The 27250-nt window shown below is 37.1% G+C and overlaps 1 protein-coding gene across 2 annotated transcripts in view; it reads left to right on the top strand.

The window, feature by feature from the left end:
• Positions 1-27250, top strand: part of stac (SH3 and cysteine rich domain) — a 54787-nt gene that overhangs the window by 7500 nt on the left and 20037 nt on the right. Inside the window, exons 2-6 of one of the 2 annotated variants that reach the window (XM_051723528.1) lie at positions 6447-6801; positions 17455-17484; positions 20100-20200; positions 26321-26402; positions 26494-26600. In XM_051723528.1, the coding sequence (XP_051579488.1) occupies positions 6447-6801; positions 17455-17484; positions 20100-20200; positions 26321-26402; positions 26494-26600 (675 nt within the window). The remainder of the gene's footprint in view (positions 1-6446; positions 6802-17454; positions 17485-20099; positions 20201-26320; positions 26403-26493; positions 26601-27250) is intronic. The other variant, XM_051723529.1, reaches the window with a different exon arrangement.

The following is a 27250-nucleotide window of genomic DNA, read 5'->3' as shown; positions in this document are numbered from 1 at the left end:
GATCAATAGGTCATCATCATACACAGGAATGCAGTCAGACTGCAGCTCACTAAACACAGTCCACTGATTCTCTAATATGATTGGTGGAAATGCAATGTGAGAGGACTGTCCAAACAGTGTCACATGGTTCTGCCCAAATAGACCATACACCATACCGTACAGTCACACACACATGCAAACATTCAGTCATTTGTTAATTTGTGCTACGCATTTTGCAGCGTTTATTTATCCTTGACCAAACACTTGTTCTTTTTTGTGTATATATGAGGCGCTATAAAAGGTAATGCTTAAACATTTGTAATATTTTAAGTCTGTTGAGTTGTCTTACCTTTACTACTGTCTTACCTGTTGACCCCTGTCTAACCTTTACTACTGATCACATTTAATTTCTATTAAAAATGTTATCATGTTCCTGTGCACAGCACTGGTGGAAGTAGTGCAGGTTGATGTGGCACAGTGGACATTTTTAGCAGGTAAAAATGGTCCTGGTGGGTGTAGTCAGCTAATTTAGAGGGCTGTCAGTGTATGACTGATACCATGGGTAATGTGCAATGAGCAAAGAGGTTATGTACCAAGAGAGATGACAGCTCCCCACCCCGTCTTTCTTTTCCTCTTCTCTTTTCTCTTTCATCGAGTCTTTTGATGCGTGTCTTCGCTTGTGTTGATTTTATGTGTTCAGCTGTGTTAACATATGATGACCTGAGAGACATATAAGCATATACTGTATATGGCTCCCATATAGACATATCATCCTCTGGAGGGTGTTATGTGAGGTGTAAATTTGAACAGAAATTCAGCAAATGTCATGACACCTCATTTGACACCTGCCAAGCATCAAAAATCCCTGACTCAGAGTTTAGTTTTTTACCATACATCAACTGCCTGTGAACTATTTATGTCACGGTGTGAAATATTTCAACCTAATAAAATGTAAAACTTTAGTTTAATTGCTGCATTTCATTTTTAAAGGTGCACTCAGTAATATTTTTCCTCATTAAAAAAGTTTAACTCCTAAAGACATGAATTGTAATTTCGCAATATATGTAGTAAATCATGACCACTTACTTTAAAATGAAGACTCCAGTCATATCAGTAACCTTATAAAAGCTGTTTTATTCTACATGGAGAGGGTCCACACATGGGGGCTGCCATGTTAGAATCACATGATCAGCCGAATACTACTCGCTTAATCTCAGTAACCGTCCTGAAAATTTCACTCATTGAATAAAGTAATCATGGCTGACTGTGAATACTAAATGTCTACAATGGCATCTCAAACTGAAAACTATTGATTTTAAATGATGCTGCATCCAAGCTGTCAGTGTAAGTCCAAGATGACACAAAGACAAAATTTACTTAGTGCACATTTAAGTAAAATCAAAGTGGTACCTAAGTTAAAACCTTCAGTGGTAAATTAATTGCTTATTCGACCACCAAAAGAGTAGAAACTGAAAAAACTCTGAAAATTGAGTCCATATGATAGAAGTTATTGTGACAAGTTCAGCCTGATCTCAAGACTATGGCGACATGTTTGCAAAATGACAATCCTTGGTTGATTACACATATCACGGGCCAGTTCCAAGGTAAATGTCCACTGTGTGGCGCTAAAAGCGAGTTGAATTTCCTCCCACATAGACAAGTTTTTTTTGCTACCCAGGCTCATGGAATTTACGTGAACATTTTTGCAATTCAAAATTTACGTGGTGTGTATCATGTTTGGCTGCAGGTTTACAGTGAAATGTCCAGCTGGGGGTGCCAAAAGCAAGTAAAATGTTGTCGTATTCAGACACGATTTTAAGGTGTATTTTAGATGTATTTTTTTTAAAACATACCTCTTTAACCTAAAACATTTGCCTGAACCTAACCAATAGTGTTTTAAAATATAAATGAGATGTTTAAAAAAGATATCCTTACCAATTCAATGCCTAAACTTAACCCTTAATGTTGTAAAATATATATGAGAAGTTAAAAAGACACCCTTATCAATGCCTAAACAAACATTAGTGTTTGAAAATGCAGAATTGAAATGAAAAAGCAAATTTTCTGAGGCAACCATATCATTTCCTGCTGCTTCTATGACACGTCACGCGTCAGCTTGAGTTAATGGCTAGACTTGATCCGCAGTCCTCCGACTTCATGTTCAACACCCTATCAGGTGAGCTACTGCATAAAAGCATTAAAATGTGTTGTTTTTCAAAAGATGTGTTTTGAGTAAAAGTGTGTTGATATCATAAAAAAAAAAAACTATTTATAGTCATAATCAGCCATTAAAGTAATGATTTCAGTGGAAGTCAATAAAACACACAGTTGTTGTAGCTCCTCTAGTGTTCATTGCTTCTGTAAACTGCAGGAAAGTGAACCTGGAAACACATTTAACAAGTTTTGCAAAAATGTATATAGAGTCATGTTTTCACAATGAGCCTGGGTTGTTTTTTTCGGTTAATGCTCTATCGAGCTTTAAATCAACAAAACCAACCTCCCTACCTTAAATCTAAACCTAATCGATAGTGTCATAAGAAGCAAATGTAAGATGAATAACAGATGAAGTTTTGAAGGTTAATGCTCATAAAAAGCAAATGTGACATGCAGTTGCTGAAGCAACCAGTGCTGGGTAGAAACAGATTACATGTAATCTGGATTACATATTCAGATTATAAAAATCAATTACTTGTAATTAGATTCAATTACATTTTAAAATACTCATAATCAAATTACAGTTACTTTTTAAGAATTATATATTAACAAAAAAATGGCAGTAAATTGTTCATAATTTATTGATTCCCCTTATTCTTCTTTTTAAAAATCTTCTACATTTTTATACTGATAGAAATTAGACCTTGCCTTCTCATGTCAAATAATTATGCTAATTACTAAAAACTTCTTGGTTACTGATGTAACCTCTGTTCCCTGATGGAGGGAACGAGACATTGTGTCGATGTAGTGACACTAGGGGTTCCCTCTTGAGAGCCCCAATCACCTTTGCTTTATTCAGAAAAGGCCATTGAAAATTGGCAAGTGGAATTTGCATGCCACTCTCTGCCCCGGACATATGGGTATAAAAGGAGATGGCGTGCACCACTCATTCAGAGTTGTGCTGAGGAGCCGAGAGAGAGTCCCGGCCATGTCAGCAGTCGGTTCAGTGCCGCGGCAGGAGGGACACAACATCTCGTTCTCTCCATCGGGGAACAGAGGTTACATCAGTAACCAAGACGTTCCCTGTCTGTCACTCACTCGACGTTGTGTCGATGTAGTGACACTAGGGGTTCCTATACCAAGGACTGACCAAGGACTGAAAGTTTGACGGCACCGTGGCGTGATAGTCACATGCTGGGTGCCGTGGCACCATGCCCACCTCGGGACTCGAGTCTGTAGCCAGTGCTGGAGTGGTCTCACATGCATCAACCCGGGGGGAGTACCGCCACCGAGGATGCCATATGCCCCAGGAGCCTCTGAAATTGTTTCACTGGGAACGCTACCTTCTGCCTGGAGGTTCTCAGGCAGGCCAGCACCAACTGTGCACACTCATTCGTAAGGCGTGCCATCAGGGTGACCGAGTCCAACTCCATACAGAGAAAAGAGATGCTCTGCACCGGGGAGAGCTTGCTCTTTTCCCAGTTGACCTGAAGCCCCAGTCGGTTGAGGTGCCAAAGCACAAGGTCCCTGTGCGCACACAAAAGATCTCGCGAGTGAGCTAGGATCAGCCAGTCGTTGAGATAATTGAGAATGCGAATGCCCTTCTCCCTTAGCGGGGCCAGGGCCGCCTCTGCGACTTTGGAAAAGATGTGAGGAGACAGGGACAGACCGAAAGGGAGGACCTTGTACTGGTATGCTCATCCCTCGAAGGCAAACTGAAGAAAGGGTCTGTGTCGAGGAAGGATCGATACGTGAATGTACGTGTCCTTCAGGTCGATGGCCGTGAACCAATCCATCAACACCTTGAACGGAAGCCTGTGTAAGGCTCTGTTCAAGGCACGCAGATCCAGGATTGGGCGCACCCCCCCCTCTCTTGGGCACGATAAAATAAGGTCTGTAAAAGCCCTTGTGCGACTCGGCTAAAGGGACGGGTTCTATCGCTCCCGAAGGACCGAGGCATCCTCGCCTCACGTTGCGGTGGAGAGGATGCCACTGAATCTGGGCGGCTGTCTGGTGAACTGGATCGCGTAGCTGAGCCGGATCATCCTGATGAGCAATCGCGAAGGGCTGGAAAGCGCTAACCAAGCACCAGGGGGATGATTGGATTTTTTTGGATAAAATCCAAAAATTAAGAGGCAGGTCTGAGGTAATCCAAAAGTATTTCAAAATAATCAGATTAGATTACTTAAAAAATATAATCCAAGAGATTAAGTTACTGATTGCATTTTAGACATGTAATTTGCACTCAGTATCAGATTGCAGTTATAAAGTAATCTACCCTGCACTGGAAGCAACCATGTCATTTTTTGGTGCTTCTATGACACTTTCAGCTCACGTGTTGACTCGTGTGCTCTTTAGCACATGAACCCTGGTCCTTTTCACTGCAAGTGCAACGCTCTATCTGTTGAGCAACTGGACAATTTAATCATGCTTAAACAAGCTTGTAAATGTAGTTGGGTATGAAACAAAGACGTTAAAATATAACATGTGCACTATAGTAAAAGTGTTTTGATGTCATAAGCAGTGTTGGGTAAATTACTCAAAAAAAGTAATTCTACAAATTACTACTCTGAAATTATAATCAGATTACTAACTTTACTCATTAGTTCATCGAAAAATGTCAGCCCTAAATACAGGTCTAAACGGGGTCTAAAATGTTTTCAGATCACAAAAAACACATGCGAATGTGGTCAAAAACGCATGTGACCCCATCACATTTGAAGTGTAAACGCTAATCCATCCTGTATGCATTCCGGCAGCAGTGAAACACCACTCCTCACCTGGCAATCAACCGCTGCATTAAAACAAGAGTTTAAAATTTGTCGTTTATGAGCGGCTTTAAAATGAAATAGCCATCCGATCAGAAAAAAAAAAAAAAAAATGGATACATACACATTCACGAGAGCTTCATGGATCTTCATTAATGTGTCTGATAACAACACAGAAAAGAAGCACGAACACTTGAAGCTCCTTTAATACAGGTAATCCACTAAAATAATTCTTCTTGACATGTTGCGTTTAAGCTTAGATTAAATTTCAACCGCATCCCAATTTGTAGATGGTCCTCGTGGTTGTGTAGTGATTTGCCTCAGTCCGGGTGGTGGAGGACGAATCCCAGTTACCTCTGTGTCTGAAACTGTCAACCCGTGCATCTTATCATGTGGCTTGTTGATTGTGTTGCCATGGAGACATAGCGCATGTGGAGGCTTTATGCCATCCACTGTGGCAACTACACTCAACTCACCACACGCCCCACCAAGAACGAACCACATTATAGCGACCACGAGGAGGTTACCCCATGTGACTCTACCCTCCCTAGCAACTGGGCCAATTTGGTTGCTTAGGAGACTTGGCTGGAGTCACTCAGCATGCCCTGGGATTTGAACTAGCGAACTTCAGGGGTGGTAGCCAGTGTCTTGACCACTGAGCTACCCAGGCCCCCACTTTTTCTGACTTTATTGAGATTTAATATCATGCACTAACACAATGACATAGTGATTGATGTATGTTATCATGAAATAGAGACCCTCCCCTCCAAATCCGAACACAAGTGGTGACAGGAGACGCATTTAAGTGACCAGGTGTAAACAGCGATGTTTCTCACCTGAACACAAGTGATCGGATCACCTGAGACTCATCGTAAAACCAGGTGGAAAATATATATAAATATATATTTATATTTTTGTCTCATTAGGGTGCATGCGCCCCTCAGCTGTCAGATGTACATATTAATGTAATTCAAGTTTTACATTTATTCTACATATATAATATTATTTTAGAAATATGTGTAACCCAAGTAAAGTAATTAAAAGTAATTCACTTAATTGACAGTCAGGAACTGTAATCTGATTACAAGAATTTGAAATTTAAAGTGTTACACTACTTTTATTACTAAAAAAGTAATTAGATTACAGTAATTAATTACATTGTAATTAGATTACACCCAACACTGGTCATAATGCAGCATAGTGTGAGAAACAGGGCGAAAAGTATGTTTTTATGAATTGATAATCTGCCATTGTACTTGTGATTTGAGTGAACGGGAATAAAAGTCTTTGTTGTTGTAGTGCCTCATGTGTTCGTTTCACCTGGAACCTTCTGCAATATGTAAAACGATCCACACAAAAATAATTTTGCAAAAATGTTGGTATAGTAATGTGATTCTATGAGACCAGGTTGGAAATGTTAAATGGATTGAAAAATATATCTTTTTACAATGCATATTAGGCTTAGCATATGTCTAAATCAGATATTAATAGATATTGTTAGACCTGTTTTTTTATTTTTACCCCTTTTTTGTTTGTTTATTTCAGTTGCAGAGGTTAAAGCGTTCACTGTCCTTCAAGACCAAAAGTCTTCGCAGCAAAAGTGCTGATAATTTTTTCCAACGGCCCATCGAGAATGCAAAGTTTCAAAGCGACCTACTCTCTGATGTCAGCAGCAGCACGGGTCACCTGAGCACCATTGGCGTGTCCGTCTCAGCCCCTCCAGCGATGTCCCTTCCTCCATCCCCCCCTCCGCTGCCCCCTGTGATCCCGGGCAACCTGCCCATCACAATATGTTCTCCATCCCGTGCCCCCCGCCAGACAGACCCTAACGCACACACCTTTCTAGAGCACATCTTCAAGAAGCCCCACTTTTGTGATGTCTGCAACCACATGATTGTAGGTAAGAGGACATATTTTATCCAGTGACCAAAACACCTCAACTCTCTCATTACTCCGGAACTTGAAACGCACAAACAAAGCTGTGTTTGTTTAGACAGCGGAAAGTATTTTGATCCCTAGCATAATGATTATAGATGAGACGCCTGAAAGCATAGTCTGGAATATTGTATTCTCCATCTGTTTTTCAGTCACCACATGCTGTTTTGCTACTCTGGACCAAAACAACAAAATGGGGTTTGACCATTTAGAGTGCAATGAACATTGATAAAGTGATGCCACATTACGAGTTAGATCTCCCAGCTCTTCTCTAATTCAGACTGTCTGTGGAACTTTTGATAAATGTTTTTTAACATGTTTTTGTAAGACTGTTTTCAAAGTGTATTATTTATTGTTAGAAAGGTCAATCCGGCAGAATCAAATCAGATATTATACTGGGTAAGTATTGCAATTTCAAGTATTTATGCCCATGCAGGGGCATCTGTCCAGACCAGTTGATTGGGGACAATTTGTGAGGTTGTCAGCTAGTGGATAGATTTTTAACCCTTTAAGCTGTGAGGGTGTTTTTAAAGATTTCCTGTTTCTGTGGCATACCCAAAATTAAAGGCTTATAACTCAAAAAAAAAAAAAAAAAGAAAAGAAAAAAGAAAACAGAGGACAATCAAGTGTTTGGTATCATTTTAAAGACAAATTTTGAATTTTTTAATGATATAAATTATGATAAATTCTGAAACTCTCAGCCTAAGAAACTGCTGAAAAATCACAAAAAAAATTAGCCAAAAATTTACTTTTTTTTCGTATTTTTCTGATTTGACATTATATATTTCAGGTTGTAAATAAGGTAGTTTTTTTTTTCTCTCAATCATGTCACCTGTAACTGAGTCAAATTTTGTGTTGATACAACAAAGAAATCTAAAGTTATAGCATTACAAATGTAATTTATCCTAGTGTGCAAAAACGTCTCCAAGTGTCCACAAATATCTCCAAACAAATACAACATAATAATTGAACATAAGAACTAATCACACATGCAAACACAACAATGACTAAAGGTTTGCGGAGCATGCAGACATGATTTTAGTAATGAGATTTCACAGAATGAGCTTTATTCTGTGCCATTTGAGTAATCATTGAGTCTTTGTCATGTACTTGCTGCCATCTCCTGGTGGCCTAATTTAATTACAGTGATTGATCACATAACTCTCTGCCCAAATATGGAGGACTAACACCCCTGGTTGGCACAATCTGAACCCAATCCTATTGGTTTAATGTTTCATGATGCTACAGCATTTCCGATGTTGTCATCTGAACCAGGAAAGTGAATGTGTTTGTAGCCAGATAGCAAGATGCCAGACAACCAGATGCTGTGTGCACATTGTGCTTCATGTGGATTATCTAATGATCTCTGGATCCGATTACTTTGTGTGTGGGCTCCTTTTAAAGATAATCGCCTCCTCTAAGTAATGGTATCTGATATTTTATGTTCTGTTTATTTTTCTTGAAGTTCTAAGCAAAAACACGGCATATGAACAACACCTGTTCACATGAAACATGTTGGTCAAAGACATTGACTACTCGCTATATTTTTGTGAGTAAAACAAATTGAAACAGTGAAAAAGTCTGGCATCATTAATTTTCAAATTCTACTTGGTATGATATTTTGTCATCTAATTAAATTAAATGTATATATGTTTAAGCCTGGATTTGTCCAAACTTTGTCTATTTTTTTTTAGTCAAAATTGTCCATATACTTTTTGGGGCCACTGTGCTATATTTGTGTTTAGTGTTTTTGTGTGTAACTGCGTGTGTGCATATGATGTGTATTAGTGTGAGTGTGTATATGGCATATGGATCTGTCAGGCCTCATCACCTTTTTACCACACTAAAACACTCCCTCAGAGGAGCACACTAATGAGGGCAGTTGCCAGATCTGGCCCTGGCACATCCTCATGCAAAGGACATCAAGAGGCCAAATGGTGCATTTCATGGCTTTGTAGGTAAATTTAGAGAAAATAGGGTCAGAAACCTGAGCTGGAGCTGCAGATAGATTAGGAATGATCTATGGGGTCATTATCCCACAGCATTTTGATTTCTGCCATGCAGGAAGGTGAATTTTATGAGATTTCACCAGCTGTCTGAAATAAATGCGAGTAGGGTGTAGTTCTTCTGTGTGTATTTGCAGTCTCAGTTGCCGGCTGTGGCTAATGAGTCATCCTTACTAAATAACAAACCGTGAAATCTCTGTTTGTCCCAAATCTCCACAGGTAGATCAGATATCAGTATACTTGTGTCTGACCCAAATCTCTACAGGTGGATAAATTTGAGCCCACGTGCATTTGACTCTAATCTCTACATTTGGAACAGAAATCAGGATATCAGATCACAGGCCTCAACTGGGCTTTCAAGATCACGTGCCTTTGTTTTCCATGTTTGCATACGTATTGACCATTGGCATGTTGAATGTGTTATCTGAGCCAGAGAGAGAGAGAGAGAGATCTGACCTGCTGCTTTGTGGTTAGTTTCCAATTCAGAGTTTAACCTGAAGTGTGTAATTTCTGTCACTAGTGTCACCGAATGGATGTTTTCAAGCAGTTTTCCTGAACACTCTCCCCATATGCCATTGGTCAGTAAAACAGATAGTTCCGCTCCAAATTCACACCATTGGTTCAAGTCAGTGTTGCTTTATCAGGTTGGTTAGGATTCTTAAACAAACAAAGCAATATTTGGACAGAGCCACCGTATTTACACATTTAGGGAAATTAACCTACACTGTAAAAGGTGTTTCCCTTAAAGGTGTAGTTCACCCAAAAATGAAAATTCTCTCATCATTTACTCACCCTCATGCCATACCAGATGTGTATGACTTTCTTTCTTCTGCTGAACACAAACTAAGATTTTTAGAAGAATATTTCAGCTCTGTCAGTCCATACAATGCAAGTGAATGGTGATCAAAACTTTGAAGATCCAAAAAGCACATAAAGGCAACATACTCCATTGGTTAGGTCTATATCTTCAGAAGCGATATGATAAGTGTGGATGAGAAACAGATCAATATTTATGTAATTTTTACTATAAATCTTCACTTTAACTTTCACATTCTTTTTTTGCCAATTCGCATTCTTCGTGCATACTGGGCTGGGAGGAGAATTTATAGTTAAAAAGGACTTAAATATTGATGTCTTTCTCATTCACACCTATCATTTTGATTCTGGAGATATGGATTTAACCACTGAAGTCAAATGGATTACTTTTATGCTGCCTTTATGTGTTAAAGAAGAATGGCTAATCCCCAGGTACAGAGAGTTACAGTAATCAAGCCTAGTAGAAATAAAAGCATGGATCACCCTTTCAAAGTTCTCAAAAGAGAGAAAAGACTTCATTACCTCCAAGGCTCGCAATTGATAAAAACTAGCTTTTACAAACTGATTAACTTGTCTATCCAGTTTTAGTGCACTGTATTAAGCCGGCAAAAGAAAAAGTATTAAATTTCAGCTTTAAAAGAGCTATTTCTCTCTGATCTTACCCTTAAAATCAGTTTTGTTGTTAATATAATATTTTTGACTTGATTAAAACCAGTTAATTTAGTTATCATATAAAGCAAATTGTGATTGGTTGTTTGGTTAATATTTTTTAAGTACATTGTAAAAAAACAAAAAAACAATGTGAGGTAGCCTACATTTTTTTTATAAAATATATTTTTTAATATGACACAATTTAGGTGGCATGGTGGCTCAGTGGGTAGCACTGTCACCTCACAGGAAGAAGGTCTTGGGTTTGAGTCCTGGCTCAACTGGGCCTTTCTGTGTGGAGTTGGTGGGTTTGCTCTGGTTTCCTCCACAGTACAGAAAGATGTTAATTGGAGAACCTAAATTGCCAGTAGGTGTGAGTGAGAATGTGTATGTCTGTGTGTGTTGCCCTGTGATGGACTGGCCACCTGTCCAGGTGGTTTCCTTGCCAGCTGGGATAGGTTCCAGCACTACCTGTGACCCTGCTTAGGACAAGCGGCTATAGAAGATGGATAGATGACAAAATTGACCTGACAAATTAGGTTACACAAACAAAATGTATTTTTATGGGTTAGATCAAGTGGAAATAGCTTCTTGAGATAACAATTGCAGTTTACCACTTTTTCCAGTGTACAAATGACTTAGGTGCTGTCCAGACCAAGCACATTCTTGTGCTAAAAAAAGCTAGATGGAGTGCAACGCATTTAACGCAAGTGTCTTAGGATGCACTTTTAAAAGTTGACGTTCTTTTTTTTACCTAACACAGCATATAAAAAAGCACTCCTGCGTGAGACGCTGACAAAAAAAATGGCTGAACACGGCACAACACATCTAGCACGTTTACAAAGAACAACAATGGAAAAAGAGTGCAGATGGACACAAAGAAGCATTTGTTGTGAATGGCCCCTTAATTTTTGTTGTCTGCATATTAAGCTGGGATAGGAGAAAGTATTTTAACATAGAAAAAATTGCACACTTAATCTTTAAGATGATCATAGTGTATATACTGTATCTCTTTAATACTGAATCTGTTGTAGCTACAAAATAACAGCATTCATAACAGACCTCGATTAAAAGTGTACTCTACTTTTGGACTTATGTAGTCATATACGGGTTAAAAAAAAAAAAAAAGGGTATAAAGTAAATAAGAAATGTTTGAATGGGCAGACCCAGGTGACCTCTGTCAGTCATCATGATTCTGTCAGGAGTTGCACAGCAGTGAAGATGTTTATGGACTCTGAACTGATGGTTTCATTTAAAAAGTTGAGAATATATCCTGTTTTAGTCATTCTTGATATTGAGCTCATTGCAAAGTGTCAGTCAACAATTTACAAAGCAGTATCTGGATGCAAGAGCAACACATGCTGATGATCTCCTGTTTTTTTTTACTGAGGCATCTATTTTTAAAGACACAGAAACCATGCTGTATTTCAAAGTATAAAAGGAGGCTTAGTATTTTGGAAACATGGTTCCATCCCATTGGGCAACTGATGACATCAACCACATTGAAATTAAATCCACATAACATCTCATGGACCTTTAGAAGCAAAGTAGTATGATGGAATTATTTTGCTAGGTTCCTGTAGGGCATAGGCTTCTAAAAATGAAAAACAAAGACCAAAATTTAAATTTTATGACAATGACAAATTTATTCTAATATCTCATTCAGGCAATGTACTAAAGTCTGACCTAAACTAAATCTCAGTTTAAAATGTGAATTTAGGTCATTTTCATTATAGGAAGATTTTCTTTATAGGTGTGCTGCCCAGTATCACCTGCGAGTCACGGTAAATTAAAAATTAAAGACACTTTCCACGAATAGGGTACCAAATACGGCCCGGAACTCTTAAAATGCAGTCTTTTTTTTTTAATTTCAACAATTGGTCATTGAGTTCATCGTCAACTTCAGGAGATCATACTAAATATTATACAGTACGAGATGTTTTATTGCAATTTTTGCAACCCTTTTACCAAAACCCTGATTTGTGTGATTTTATGTTCTAGCAATAAACATTAAGTAAACAAAAATTAAATGGACAAAAAATGTAAATGATATAAAACAAAACTATGCCAGAGTAACAGGGTTGTATGATTTAAATTGTTGGTTACAATCAAGAAGGTCAAGACATCTAAGGTGAACAGGCGATTGAAAAGTAATAATCGTGGAAAGTGCCAAAAACCTCAAACACTAAATCATTAAACACATTAAAGATGCTTTTTTTCAGTGGCTGAACATTTAGGGAATGCGTGAGAGGGTCTGGACTGAGCACATGTTTGATTAATCGATGGACAGCTGGAAGCATAGTTTCGTAGCAGACAGGCAAACAAGCCCCTTGACACATCAGCCCCAGAACAGTAAAAGTAAAGATACCTTCATGAGAAAATGACAAGTATTAAAGTAACTGATATTATATTTACTTAAGTATCAAAAGTACAAGTAAACTTCATAAATTACAGAACAGTTCATTAAACCAATGGCAACTTATTTGGTGGCGCTCATTTACTCACCCTCATGCCATCCCAAGTGTGTAGGACTTTCTTTCATCTGCAGAACAGATAGAATATTTCAGCTCTACTGGTCCATTCAATGCAAGTGAATGGTGGCCAGACATTTCAAGCTTCAAAAAGCACATTAAGGGAGCATAAAGTTATCCATACTACTACAGTTGTTAAATCCATGTCCTCTGAAGCAATCAGTTGGTTTTAGGTGAGAATAAACCAAACTGTAACTCATTTTCACTGTATATCTTGCCATTGCAATCTCTAGGCACGATCACGATTTCAAGCTTGATTTCACTTTCTAGTGCTTGACACATGCACAGAGCCCTAGATGGCACTATGGGAAGTGTAATCGAGCTTGAAATCCTGATTGCCAAGGAGACTGCTAATGGCAAGTTTTATAGTGCAAAAAGGAGTGCTATTTTGGCCTGTTCTCACTCAGACGTTGGCGAAACCACTGGAGTCTTATGGATTACTCTTATGCTGCATATATGTGCTTTTTGGAGCTTCAAAGTTCTGGCCACCATTCACTTACATTGAATTGACCTACATAACAGTGATATTTTTCTGAAAATCTTTGTGTTCTGCAGAAAAAAAAATGAAATTCATACACATATTGGATCGAATGAGGGTGAGAAACTTAAGAATTTTCATTTTTAAATGAACTATCCCTTTAATGGCACATTCAAGTCACATCAGAATGATCATATTTATGAGATGTGTAAATGAACACCACAGTCCTTAAAAATTGGAACATTGGAGGGGAGAATCGAGTCATATTAGTGACCAGAACAGAGACTTGTGGGGGTGGGCTCTTTTCATTTGGGCCAATAAGCAACCACCTAGAACACCCTGGCAACTGCATAGCAATGTGCAAAAAACACAGAAAACAATTTAACAACAGCATAGTAACAACCTGGCAACCACATACTGTTGCAATGCGCCAAAACACACAGCAGAGATCACCTTGACAACTGCATAGCAACCACCAGAAAACTAGTTTTGCTTTGGCAAAGACCATTCACATCTTCAAAAAAATATAAAAATAAATATCGTTTGACATTTTCATGAGCGCTGGTAATTATTCATACACATCATACCTTGTTTAAGTGTAAAATGTAAACGCATGTGATTGACTTTTATATGATCAGGTCTCCTGGAAAGGCAGGAGACTGATCGCACATAACTTCATTATTTAACAGCTTTCATAATGATTAAACCTAAACATATCAAATTAGTCAAAAAAAAAAAAAAAAAACTTACATGCTCAGTTTCTTGTCTTCCCCAGAGGAGACAGATGACGGAACACGTAATGTGGCGTGTGCGTCGCATGTGATTGATTCAGATTCATGATTCGCAAAACAAATCATTCAGACTGCTTTTTGAATCTTTTTGTTCAGTTCTAATTAATCAAATTTAAAAGATTAGACTCATCATTCTTTCAACAAATCACACATCACTATCGCCGATCTGCATGCATGCAGCTATTATTTTTGTTATTTGTTCAGACGCAAAAGTAACAAAAGGGTCTGGAGAAATTTATCGGAGTAAAAGTATAAATTTTCTCTTCAAAATATAGTGAAGTGAAAGTAAAAGTCCAAAGAAATATTTATACTCAAGTACATTAAAAATATTAGTATTTGTACTTCATTACTATATACCTCTGACAGTGGGTACTGATGTTTTCATCCTTATATATATATATATATATTAGTTGAAGTCAGAAGTTTACACACACCAACCACACTAACCAGTCCACAGATATAATATTAGCAAACTATTGTTTGACTATATCACAAGTCCAGTGGATCAGAAGTCCACATGGAGCAGTGGCTACTTTCTTGCTGAGCAGCCTTTCAGGTTATATCAATATAGGACTACTTTTTCTGTGTATATAGATACTTGTCTACCCATTTCCTCCAGCATCTTCACAAGGTCCTTTGCTGTTGTTCTGGGATTGTTTTGCACTTTTCACACCAAACTACATTCATCTATAGGAGACAGAATGTGTGTCCTTCCTGAGCGGTATGATGGCTGCGTCGTCCCATGGTGTCATACTTGCGTACTATTGTTTGTTCAAATGAACGTGGTACCTTCAGGTGACTGGAAATTGCTTCCAAGGATGAACCAGACTTGTGGAGGTCCACAAATCTTTTTCTGAGGTTTATGGCTGATTACATTTGATTTTCCTATGATGTCAAGCAAAGAGGCACTGAGTTTGAAGGTAGGCCTTAAAATACACCCACAGGTACACCTCCAATTCAGTACACCTCCTATCAGAAGCTAATTAGCTAATTGACTAAAGGCTTGACATCATTTTCTGGAATTTTCCAAGCTGCTTAAAGGCTCAGTTAACTTAGTGTTTTTAAACTTCTGACCCACTGGAATTGTGATATAGTCAATTAAAAGTGAAACAATCTGTCTGTAAACAATTGTTGGAAACATTACTTGTGTCATGCACAAAGCAGATGTCCTAAATGACTTGCCAAAACTATAGTTTGTTAATATGAAATCTGTGGATAAATATATATATATATATATATATATATATATATATATATATATATATATATATATATACACACACACACACTGGCAGCCAAAATTTTGGAATAATATACAGAAGGAAATTGGTACTTTAATTCACCAAAGTAGTGTTCAACTGATCACAAAGTATAGTCAGGACATTACTGATGTAAAAAAACAGCACCATCACTATTTGAAAAAATACATTTTTGATCAAATCTAGACAGACCCCATTTCCAGCAGCCATCACTCCAACACCTTATCCTTGAGTAATCATGCTAAATTGATAATTTGGTACTAGAAACTCACTTGCCATTATATCAAACACTGCTGAAATCTGTTTAGTTCATTAAATGAAGCTTAACATTGTCTTTGTGTTTGTTTTTGAGTTGTCACAGAGTGCAATAGACTGGCATGTCTTAAGGTCAATATTAGGTCAAAAATTGCAAAAAAGAAACAGCTTTCTCTAGAAACTCATCAGTCAATCATTGTTTTGAGGAATGAAGGCTGTACAATGCTTGAAATTGCCAAAAAACTGAAGATTTCATACAAAGAATCAGAATCAGAATTGACTTTATTGCCAAGTTTTCACATACAAAGAATTTGCTTTGGTGTTTGATGCATACAATAACAATAAACAATAAACATAGTAAGATAAATAATAAACTATATTTAAGATACAATATATAGAGAAAAAGTAAACTGACTGGTTTTAATAAAGGAGCTGTGCAGTTGTGCAGGGATGTGCAAAATATGTGCAGAATATGAACCACTGAATGTGCAAATGTTCACTGTTCACAGAAAAGTTCAGTTTGAGGATAATAAAAAGTGCAATAGAACAGATAAATGTTCTTTACGTTGACACAAGACAGATGTGGAAACTATGTTAATGTAACGTGTAGTGTCTATGGAGGTGGGATAAGAGACAGTGTCAGGGGGGTCCTAGGCCTTGTTTATGAGGCCAGTTGCAGATGGGAAGAAACTGTTCCTGTGGTGTGAGGTGTACACTACAGCCTTCAAAGACAAAGGACAACTGGCTAAACAAGAGGATAAGTACATCAGAGTCTCTAGTTTGAGAAATAGACGCCTCACATGTCCTCAGCTGACAGCTTCATTGAACTTTACCCACTCAACACCAGTTTCATGTACAACAGTAAAAAGAAGACTCAGGGGTGCAGGCCTTATGGGAAGAACTGCAAAGAAAAAGCCACTTTTGAAACAGAAAACAAAAAGTAAATGTTAGAGTGGGCAAAGAAACACAGACATTGGACAACAGATAATAGGAAAAGAGTGTTATGGATCTTAACCCCATTGAGCTTTTGTGGGATCAGATAGACTGTAAGGTGCGTGAGAAGTGCCCGACAAGACAGCCACATCTATGGCAAGTGCTACAGGAAACGTGGGGTGAAATGTCACCTGAGTATCTGGACAAACTGACAGCTAGAATGCCAAGGATCTGCAAAGCTGTCATTGCTGCATGTGGAGGATTTTTGATGAGAACTCTTTGAAGTAGTTTAAGAAGTTCATATTTTTTTTTGTTTCAAATTGTAATAGTAATTTTTTACATTATTAATATCCTGACTATACATTGTAAACAGTTGAATGCCACTTTGGTGAATAAAAGTACCAATTTCTTTCCATAAGAGCAAAATCTGTACATTATTCCAAACTTTTGGCTGCCAGTGTGTATACTGTATATATATATATATATATATATATATATATATATATATATATATATATATATATATATACAATGTTTTTATTTATCATTTTAAGTGTGCCATTTTTCAAAATGTAAAAACATGTTCTAATTGCAAAGGTTATTGTTTTGATTGGTGTCTTTGTTGTGACTGTTTCAGTAACTCAGCCAAGCATAATAGCCTATGTAATGCTACTTTCGTAATGCTCTTTTTCCATAAAGTGCCACTTAACAGTTTGTTTTTGGGTGCTTTATTAGAAAATATACATGATAAAAAATACATCATTGTGAATTAAAATGAGCTGTAAATAATGTAGGTGTTACAATCAGTATGATAACCATTTTATATTAATACAGTACATGCATTAATACATGCAATAATTTTAATGCTAGAGGTATTCTTTTTTTTTCCTGTAATTTTTAGCTTGCCAAGGTGGAGCAGGCAAGGTGTTTGGTAAGTCTGTTGTGTTTAATGATTTAAAACCTCTAAAAACAGAAGCCAAATAGAAAACTCCACTCAACCCTCTCCACCCCAGCCGCTGCGCTCATAATGACTAGTCCAGCACTCTCAGAAAAATCTGTATTGTGAAGTAGCTCCTCATCTGCTTTGTATTTTGCTTGAAGTTTTCCCCAGAACGGTCAATATTCATACCCTTATTTCATGAGGAGCATTTTTTCTAAGAGTGTTCTTGCCTGTTGTTGCACATTACTGTCATAAGAATATATATTAAGCTATCCTGTGTCTGCTATTGTTGTTCAGAGCTTTGCTATGCATGTCATTGTTATATAGGGGACAGTTACCATTCTTGTTTTATGCACTGAGATACAGCAGATTTTTAATACTGGATAAAACTGTTGGGAAAGGATGATGGTTTTTACCGAAAAGTGGTTTTAGTCTTGATATATTGTCAGTTCTGTCGCTCCCTCTTGGGAGACAGTCAGAAATATGACTGTAATACACTATAATTACAGTAATTAAAATTTATTCTGTCACCACAACAAAATATGTGTATGTTTATGGTTCACGGAAGCAGTCATTTAATTTCCGAAAGCAAAACCCAATTTAATCTCATTTACCTAAAGATGACCCAAAGATTTATGCATCACTGAGTGCTGAATAATTAATGGCAGGAAAGAGCTGTTTATTTTGCATAGACAATTATGGTTAATGAAACATTCCCAACTAACTTTATGGGCTTGGAATCCTGCAATAGGTTTTTGTTCAAATATTCACCCTCTCTTGTTTCTTTATTTGTGCATCTTGGAGAAAAAGGAGACTACTAACCTGAGTTACCAGAGTGGGAGGAGTCAAATTAGGAGGAGTCGGGATGGGAGGAGTAGGAGTAGGAGGGGCTAAATGATTAAAGATTGTTTCAGTGTTATTTTATGCCAAAAATATTGGATCTCTCTCATTCACAAACCATGCATACCCACATATTTTTGCGTGAAATCTCCGTATGAACATTTTTACGAAAAAATTAGGACCACCTGAAACCACATGTATGCAAAAATGACATACTCCCAGTGTATTTATAAACAGGGAATAAACACATAATGAATGAAATTATAAACTGTTTACCCTGCGTGTACACGGAAAATCCATCCACACAGTTATTAGTGAATGAGACCCATTGTCCTTAATAAAAGAAGGAGAGAGAGTGAATGTTGTAACTTAACTTCATCTGTCTTGTTCACAATTTAAGATGCTTTTTGATTGATTAAACTTTTTTGATTGATGATCAACGTTTTAGTGCCTACACTTCATCACTATTGAGGAGGAGATCAATATTCCCTGCCTTTGAATGAACTCAAATGTTAATGTCAAATGGATAAAAAAAAAAAAATTGGATGTCAAAAGGGAAGTTACACATCTACTGTAAAGCCTTGCACATATTCAATCAATACAAAATACTTCATTTTTGATGAATCTTTTTGCTAGTTCTGTATTTAGAAGAGATGTGTCATAAACTGATGGTAATAGGTGTGTTGGGTGAATTTTAGATTACATAGTTCACTGTGTTTCAGCATAAGAATCTCTGTAACTAATTATCGGAAATCTTAAGCCGGTGTGGCATCTATTAACATGTTTCCAACCAGTTTAGTTCTTTTTTCTTCCAAGTCATTCCATAAAGCAGCTGAATCAATAAAAGCATCTCGGTCGTGAAACTGAGCATATAGAGCAGGATTAAGAATTTCTGTTAGAGAATAAGGGTTTTGTTTTATTAGGCTGCCTCTTTATTCAATCTCTGACTTTATGCTTTGCTCCTGTTTGTCTTCAGCTGTTTTTGTTCAGCTCAGCATTAAATTCACCCAAAGATGCAGATTTTGCCATAATTTTTTGGCCCCTTTTGGTTACAAACCGTATGACTTTCTTTTTTCAACAAAAGCAGATGTTTTTTTTGTTTTGTTTTTTTTGCCTCAATCACCCTTACCTTTTTTTTCCATAGAAAAAAAAAGTCATGCAAGTTTGTAACATGAGGGTGAGAAAATAATGACAGAATTTTCATTTTTGGGTAAACTATCCCTTTAACATCTACCTTTTTCCCATTTCCTGTAGTACTAATACTACTAATAAGGTTGGATTCTGCAGGTGTTTCTGGGACTGTGAAAGCATAATTGGCTGGTCCACTCATAGAGGATCTTCTTTTTTGGCCAAAGACAAATGTATCTGTTTAGACAAGTGGGCCAGACTTTTCCCTCCACTTTTATAATTACATGACCAGCAACCTGAACACTTGCAGAATTACACTGCATAATATCAAAACTTCAAAATGAATTTCCAACAATTATTTGGAATTACATGTTGAGTTTTCTGCTTTACACACATGTGATAGAACACATTACAATGCTTATTTATAATTACTAAATTATAGAAATACTAACAAGTTACTAAATTTCCCAACAAAACTGCACTTGTGGGAATTTCTTTCTCTGACCTGCATTTATTAATACCTGTCTGTTGTTTTGCAGTAGCATAATGTTGTGTGCAAATAGTCTTTGAAGTTCAGTAATTCTTCTCCCAGAACACCTTTACACCTGATATTAACTGTGTATCACCTAAACTGGCAGGCACCAATGCTAAGCTGGGCCTCCGGTGCAAAGCCTGCAAGATGGGTATCCACCATAAGTGCCTGGATGGAGTTGGACAGCAGAGATGCATGGGGAAACTGGTGAGATATTTGTACACTTCCTGTGTATTCTATTCTATTCTTTTTTTTTTTTTTTTTTTTTTTTTTTTTTTATGTGTTTGTTTTCAGTGATATTTTTGAAGTTCTAGTCTTGGAAATTGTTTATAATTCCTGAGTTGCTCAGTGATTGGCCAATATTTGTTTACCATATAAAGGGAATTATTAAGACATGACATGATTGATACTGTTAAAAAAAAAAAAAAAAAACACTTTTCCATCACCACTAATGTTGAAGCCTCTTCAAATTCTAGGTATAGATCACAATGATAGACTAGTCCACCAACCGACAAGTAAATTAGTGAGGTTGACTAGTTTTAGACTAGTTTTTTGTTATTTATTTTAGTGTATTTTATGTAGTGTGCTGACAGCTTGCTGCACTTTAGCTGTTAAGGGGCTTCCACATGACTCACGTAAGCATTGCCCAATACATTAAACCCTATGGAGTGAAGCTTCAGCATTACCCCAGGGCACATAAAGACCCTGATATACTTCTGGAGAAGTTCTTCTTTGTTCTTCGTTCAGGGGTAAAAAGAAGTTCTTAACAGCTGAGCAACAGTATACTATTTGCAAACATTCAGACACCAGCCACACTGCTGTGGGAGGCGTTAAGTAGTACATTTAAATATGAGGACGCTCAGTAAAACCTTAACTAATGTGGCATTAAAATGTGTTATCAATGACTTTGTGCCTCATTCTATGAGTAGAATTCATATGAGGTCAGTAAAAGATCCTGTTTTAACCACTTAATGATGATTTAAAGTAATATATATGCAGTAGAAAATGTTAATTTGTCTTGTTTACATTCTGAATTCATGACGCTAATGTGCTATACGCGGCCATAATATGGGCCGATTACACTCTGTTATTGTAATTTATAATGACACTGATACTACTGCAAATATGGGTGTAAAAATAGTGTTAATGGGAAAAATACAGACAAAAGAATGATGATTAGACAGGCATATCTTACTTTGGGCTTTCGCTGCAGATGGCACATGAGTGAATGGGCACTGGAGAGTATTTGAGTGGATTGATTCCTTTTGTAGACTAATTAAAAGAAAAAAGAAAAAAACACATGACATGGTCTTGGAAAACGTCTCTATGTGAACGATCGTACTGATGTTCTAAATTACATCATACCCATTCGTTCTTCGATTTCATATAAAGTAGATCAGGGCCTTAATGCGGTGCTTAAAAATCAAACAATTTTAACTTTGATCCTGTTCCCACTGACCTTTTAGAAGCAGCAGCCAATGATTACCGGGCAATTTGCATATGCGCAAAGACTGTCTTTGCAATGACCGGTCCAACTTCACACCAAAGAGATTTTCATACACGTTTTTGTCTTACTAATGATGTCTTTCAGAGTACAAAGCAACACAAAATATTTCAAAAATTGTCATAACCCTATTCATAAATATTTACCTTATTGTTTCCGAGCAAACAGAAACCTCAGTTCTTGAACTAATTTAAGACCTTAATTTAAACTCTTACTACTTTCTGCAATGAATTTATCAAAGCAATTGCCAGGACTGTTTTCTTTTTCAAGTCTAAATACATGTTTCCAATAAACCCTCTCAGAGTAGTTGCATCTCTAAATGAATCCCCTTTAAAGCACTATCGTTACAGCCGTACACATGGTGTTTGGTCGACTCTCACTGTTGTTTTAGCATCTTTGGCCACAAGTGTTGCATTTTTCAGGCACCACTGTACACTTAAAATACTTAAACTTTTAAAAACACATCTTAAGACACCTGCATTCTGTTCCATGTTGTTGCGCTACGTCAAGATGTCTTTGAACACTAGAACCCGTTCCTTGTTAATGCCCCCTAAGCAACATGTCTGAGGTGAATATGGGTCTTGAATACAGATTAATTGATACAACTCTTTCAGGCAACCCAGCAACTAGTTGAATTTGAAAATTTGTAGTTTTGCTTATTCCAATCAAATTCCTAATACCACTTTACTGGTGTTATTCTCAGATAATAGATCACGATTTGTGGTGCGAGTGTGTGTGTTGGGATATGTTACTCTTCAGGGTGTTATTTCTAGTGATTTGGTGGTGTGATTCATCAGTCTGTCTTTTCCTTCTGTGAATTGGGGTGTGAGTATGAATGCTAATGATTCTTGGTTAAGCACAAGGGAAAGTAAGAGAGAGGAAGGAAGGGATACTTGATACTGAATATCAAGATGCATCTATCGCGTAAACACCTCTGAGCTTTACTCAGGGGACCTACAAGTCACGACTCTTCTGGAATATTCACAGGCCCCCATACACACTTAAAAAAAATGGCAAAATATTGCTAGAATTTCCATTGGTTTTCCCATGGCTTCAGTTCGATAATGGTGTAAGCCATGTTTCTCTGAGAATGAGTGGCAGACTTTTCTGAGAAATTTCTGAGTTCAGTTCAAGTTTAGCTCAATCGACAGCATTTGTGGCATAATGCTGATTACCACAAAAATTACTTTCGACTTGTCCCTCCTTTTCATTTAAAAAAAGCACAGATCTGGATTACAGTGAGGCAATTACAATGGAAGTGAATGGGGCCAATCTGTAAACATTCAAATACTCTCTTTTTTAAAAGTATAGCCACAAGACATAAAGAATATGTGTGTTAACATGATTTTTAGTGTGATAAAATCACTTACTAACCTTTTCTGTGTAAAGTTAAATCCAATTTTACAACTTAATTGCCATCACGATGTAACGCCATAAACCCTAAAACCCTAAAATGACTATAAAAACTACGATTTAAACAACTTTATAGCTCAAATAAAACACAGGTTTAAACAGAAGAATTAATGTAAGTGCTTTTATAAAATTATAAGCTTCACATTTTTGCCTTGAAACCCTCCTAAAATTGGCCCCACTCACATCCATTGTAAGCGCCTAGTGTAACCTCAGTTTTTGTTTCTTTTTTTTTTAAGGAGGGTTGAGTCAAAAAAAATTTGTGGTAATCAACATTATGCTACAAATGCTGTCGATTGGGTTAAACTTGGCTTGTATTGAACCCAGAATATTCCTTAAACCCAGTTACAGTTACATTTTGCCATGATACACCACAAACAACCACAACCCTGTTGAAAGAAAAAATAAATAAAATAAAATGAACTTTGGTTAGAATTGCCCTTTGACCAAAGTTCTGTATTCTTAGAAACCAGCGCTTTTGATTCTAGTATTCTAATATGATATCATCAACACAGGAAGTGAAAAAAAATTGTGTGCTTTCCTGTGTCTTTAGATTGTGTCGTGGGCTGGGACAACAAGTCTCCCGATGATGTAGTGGGCTTTCTCAGATGGAAAATATAGCTGTGGGGAGTCAGGATTAAAAAGAGAACAACTTCCCACAGGCTTCGGCTCTAATTCCACTTTTGCTCTTAAGTGGACAGATTGCTATTTTTAACCTCTGTTTATTTCTTTTGGCCTGTCTGATCAGTGAGAACCTTTGAGCTACGTGTGCTTTTCAAAAGAGTGCTTTTACTACCAGCATGAGCTGAGTCCTGATTATTAGTCAACCATTAAAACCCCCATTATCTGCAAATAAACATTGCACGGTGGAGCTATTATTGTTCTTTGAGTTGATTAAACAAATGAATCAGAAAACTTTTTCAGTTGAATCTCCTCAGTGTTTAAGGGCTCTCTCAGACATTGTGCACTTTTGTTAAATGCATTGATTAGAATCCACTCCAGTTCTGAACATGTCCCTTTACATGCATCCCCATTGAGCTCTCATAGAAATGTGATGTAGCAGCACTGGAGAGCTCCTCTCTGGGTTCGAGCGGTGCTTAAATTAGACCCCAGGCCCAGTCATGGCTAAGGAAGAATTCTTCAAAGTATTAACTCAGTAAAACATATACAAATTAGGTCATTGTGAGCCCAGTTTGTTTCAGAGGGCTCTGCATGCATCCTCCAGAATGCTAATTCTAATGCCAAAGGAGGTGTTTTTTATTCAGTTGAACTGTTGGAGTAAAAATGTTGGTGAAATTTGAGATTGATGCCCATCAGACTGATCATATTCTTTAAATGCTAACTCAGAAATCCATGACAAAATACCTGTTAAACAGCATATCCATTAATAGTGAGGTCAGCGCTTCTTCATTTGAAACAGCTGTGGGTGCTATTTTTATACTTATTATAGATAAATGAACACAATTATAGCTGCTGTGTACCAGTCGTGATTGTGACTCAAACATGAAGCAAACACAACTAGGAGCATTTACTTGTGTTCCTAGCTCGCTCCAGCAGAAATGTGAATGCTGGTTTATGCTGGTTTGTGCTGGTTTAGTGTTGGCTTTTCACCCGCACACCAGCATCCTATACTGGGGGACCAGCATCCAAATGCAATAAAAAGTGGAACGAAAGTGTTTGGTTAGTTCACCCAAAAATGAAAATTATCTCATTTACACACTTTCAAGTCATCCCAGATGTGTATGACTTTCTTTCTTCTGCAGAACACAAATAAAGATTTTTAGAAGAATATCTCAGTAGGTCTATACAATGCAAGTGAGTGGTGACAAAAAACACAAATGCAGCATAGAAGTAAACCATAAGATTTTCCGTTATTTAGTCTTCATAGACCAAAATAAAACTCCTTTTTCATGGTACATCTTGCCATTGAAGTCTCAGGGCACGATCATGATTTAAAGCTTGATTACACTTCCTAGTTCTTGACGCAGGGGCAGAGCGCTAGATGGCGCTAGGAAGCGTAATCAAGCTTAAAAATGATCGCCAATGAGACGGCTGATTTCAAGATTTATTGTGAAAAAGAAGTTATATTTTTATCTGTTCACACCCGAAACAGATTGGATCGCTTCAAAAGAAATGGAATAAACCACCATAGTCTTATGGATTTTATGCTGCCTTTATGTGGTTTTTGGAGCTGCAAAGTTTTAATCACCATTTACTTGCATTGTATGGACCTACAAAGATGAGATATTCTTCTAAAAATCTTCATTTGTGTTCAACAGAAGAAAGAAATTCATACACATCTGGGATGGCATGAGGGTGAATAAAGGATGAAAGAATTTAAATTTTTGGGTGAACTATCCCTTTAAGCACAAAAAGGTGTTTTGCCCGCCGATATTAAAAGCTGAAGTAACTTGAGGAAAAAATCCTGAACCAGCAGTGAGGATATGTATTTCATTTCATTTGCATCAAATGCCTTAAAAAGTGAAAAACAATTTCACATATGGGTTCTCTTAGCATGTAAATGATATGCTGCATCACTGCCTTGCATCCCTTTAAAAAAAAAACTCTCTTATATGGATTGTTTTCTTAATGTATTCCATATTGCTGCACTTTTTGCCTTTGCATTTAATCTAAAGTGATCTTAATCTAAAGGAATCTAATATCTGTAATATAATATGTTGCAGTGTTTTATTGTGTGGATTATATAGACTCTTGGAGCATTTAGATGTCATCCCGTTTAATTTGTAACGTGCAGGTTTTTAGCAAATGTTAATACAAGTAGGTGTACATGGCAATATGATACAATCAGCATTGTTCCTATTGATCACGTGTTTTAACTGTTAATATTATTTTTTACACTCAATTCTTTCTAATCACCCCTCAGACTGTGTATGCATGATAATACTGTCAGTCAATTTGTTCAGCAGGTGAACAACCCACTCGTCATCACTGCTGCAACTTGTGGAGAGATGTGTTTTATTTTTCAACTGGCTTGCTAGAGAACTCGCTTTCTTGTCTTTTGTATTGTGATTTTGTGGTTGTTTACTATTGAGCTTGTCAATTAGCCTAATTTTTCTTCTAGTTGTAGTTCTGCTGAAAGGTGCTAGTTGATTCGTGCCATGTTGTAAAAGCTAACGGCAATCATTCTCCTTGCTTTTAATGTGAGGGGCCAAACGTCGGCAATTTGTTTTGCATTATCGTTTTGCATCTGTTGTGCAAAGGCCTTTAGGCCACAATTGAAAATGAAATTGGATTCTGGTGACAAATGACACTAGACCTTTTCACTGAACTAACTTCACTTTGAGACATTTTTTCAGTTACTTTTATCCAATTGAACTCAATTCATTTTTTACGGTTTGTATGTAGATTTTAAAGGGCTGATCCTGTGTATGTGTGTTTTTGTGTTATCGCAGCCCAAAGGTTTTCAAAGATATTCAAGCTCCCCTATGCTAATTCAGGAACAGTTTGGCTGCATCAGGGAGGTTATGCCCATTGGTGAGCAGTATTTATTCATAGTATTACCAACATTATCATCCAGTTCACCAATATTTTGTAGTTATTTGACATGTCTTTTGTCCTTTCCTAGCCTGTGGCAGTAAAGTTGACCCAGTTTATGAGACACTGAGATTTGGAACCTCTCTGGCACAAAAGACTAAGCGGACCAGTGGATCGGAGTCGCCACAGAGAAACTCAGTAAGAAATGTTTGATCAAAGCTCTCCCAAATTCTTTGTTTTCTTAAAAACACATAATTCAAATAAGTGTTTATGTTAATCTGTGTGTGTGTGACCAGATTGAGTGTGTGTTTGGAAGTGTTGGCAGAAGACAGCTCTGGCAATGTTAATCTTAGCAAACATGCATCCATCTTTTACCTGCAGGCAAAATGCTCCAGTTTAGGCTTTTAAAAGGATTCATAAGTCATTTTAATGTGCATCATCTACACTGAGAGGTAACTGCTTATGGTTAAAAATGGCAATGATTATTATGATTAATTAAATGAAACACTCAAGACAATTCAGTTAACTTTCTCCAAGTTGGTCTCTGCTCATGTATTAATTTACATTGATTATTTTCTCTCTACTTAAAAAGTGCTTATTTGTTCTTCTTGTAAAGGCAGTGGAGTGTTAAAGAGATAGTTCATCCAAAAATGAAAATTTTGTAATCATTTACTCACCCTTATGTTGTTCCAAACCCATATGACTTTCTTTCTTCGTGGAACACAAAAGGAGATGTTAGGCAGAATGTTAGAAACTAATAGCCTCAGTCACCATTCACTCTCATTGTATGGAAAAGAGAGGCAATGAAAGTGAATGGTGACTGAGACTAACATGTCCTTTAGTTTTCC

Source organism: Myxocyprinus asiaticus, chromosome 17, assembly GCF_019703515.2.
Source record: "Myxocyprinus asiaticus isolate MX2 ecotype Aquarium Trade chromosome 17, UBuf_Myxa_2, whole genome shotgun sequence".
NCBI classification, from domain to species: Eukaryota; Metazoa; Chordata; class Actinopteri; order Cypriniformes; family Catostomidae; genus Myxocyprinus; species Myxocyprinus asiaticus.
The sequence above is the reverse complement of the archived record's forward strand: the minus strand, read 5'-3'. Positions and strand labels throughout refer to the sequence as shown.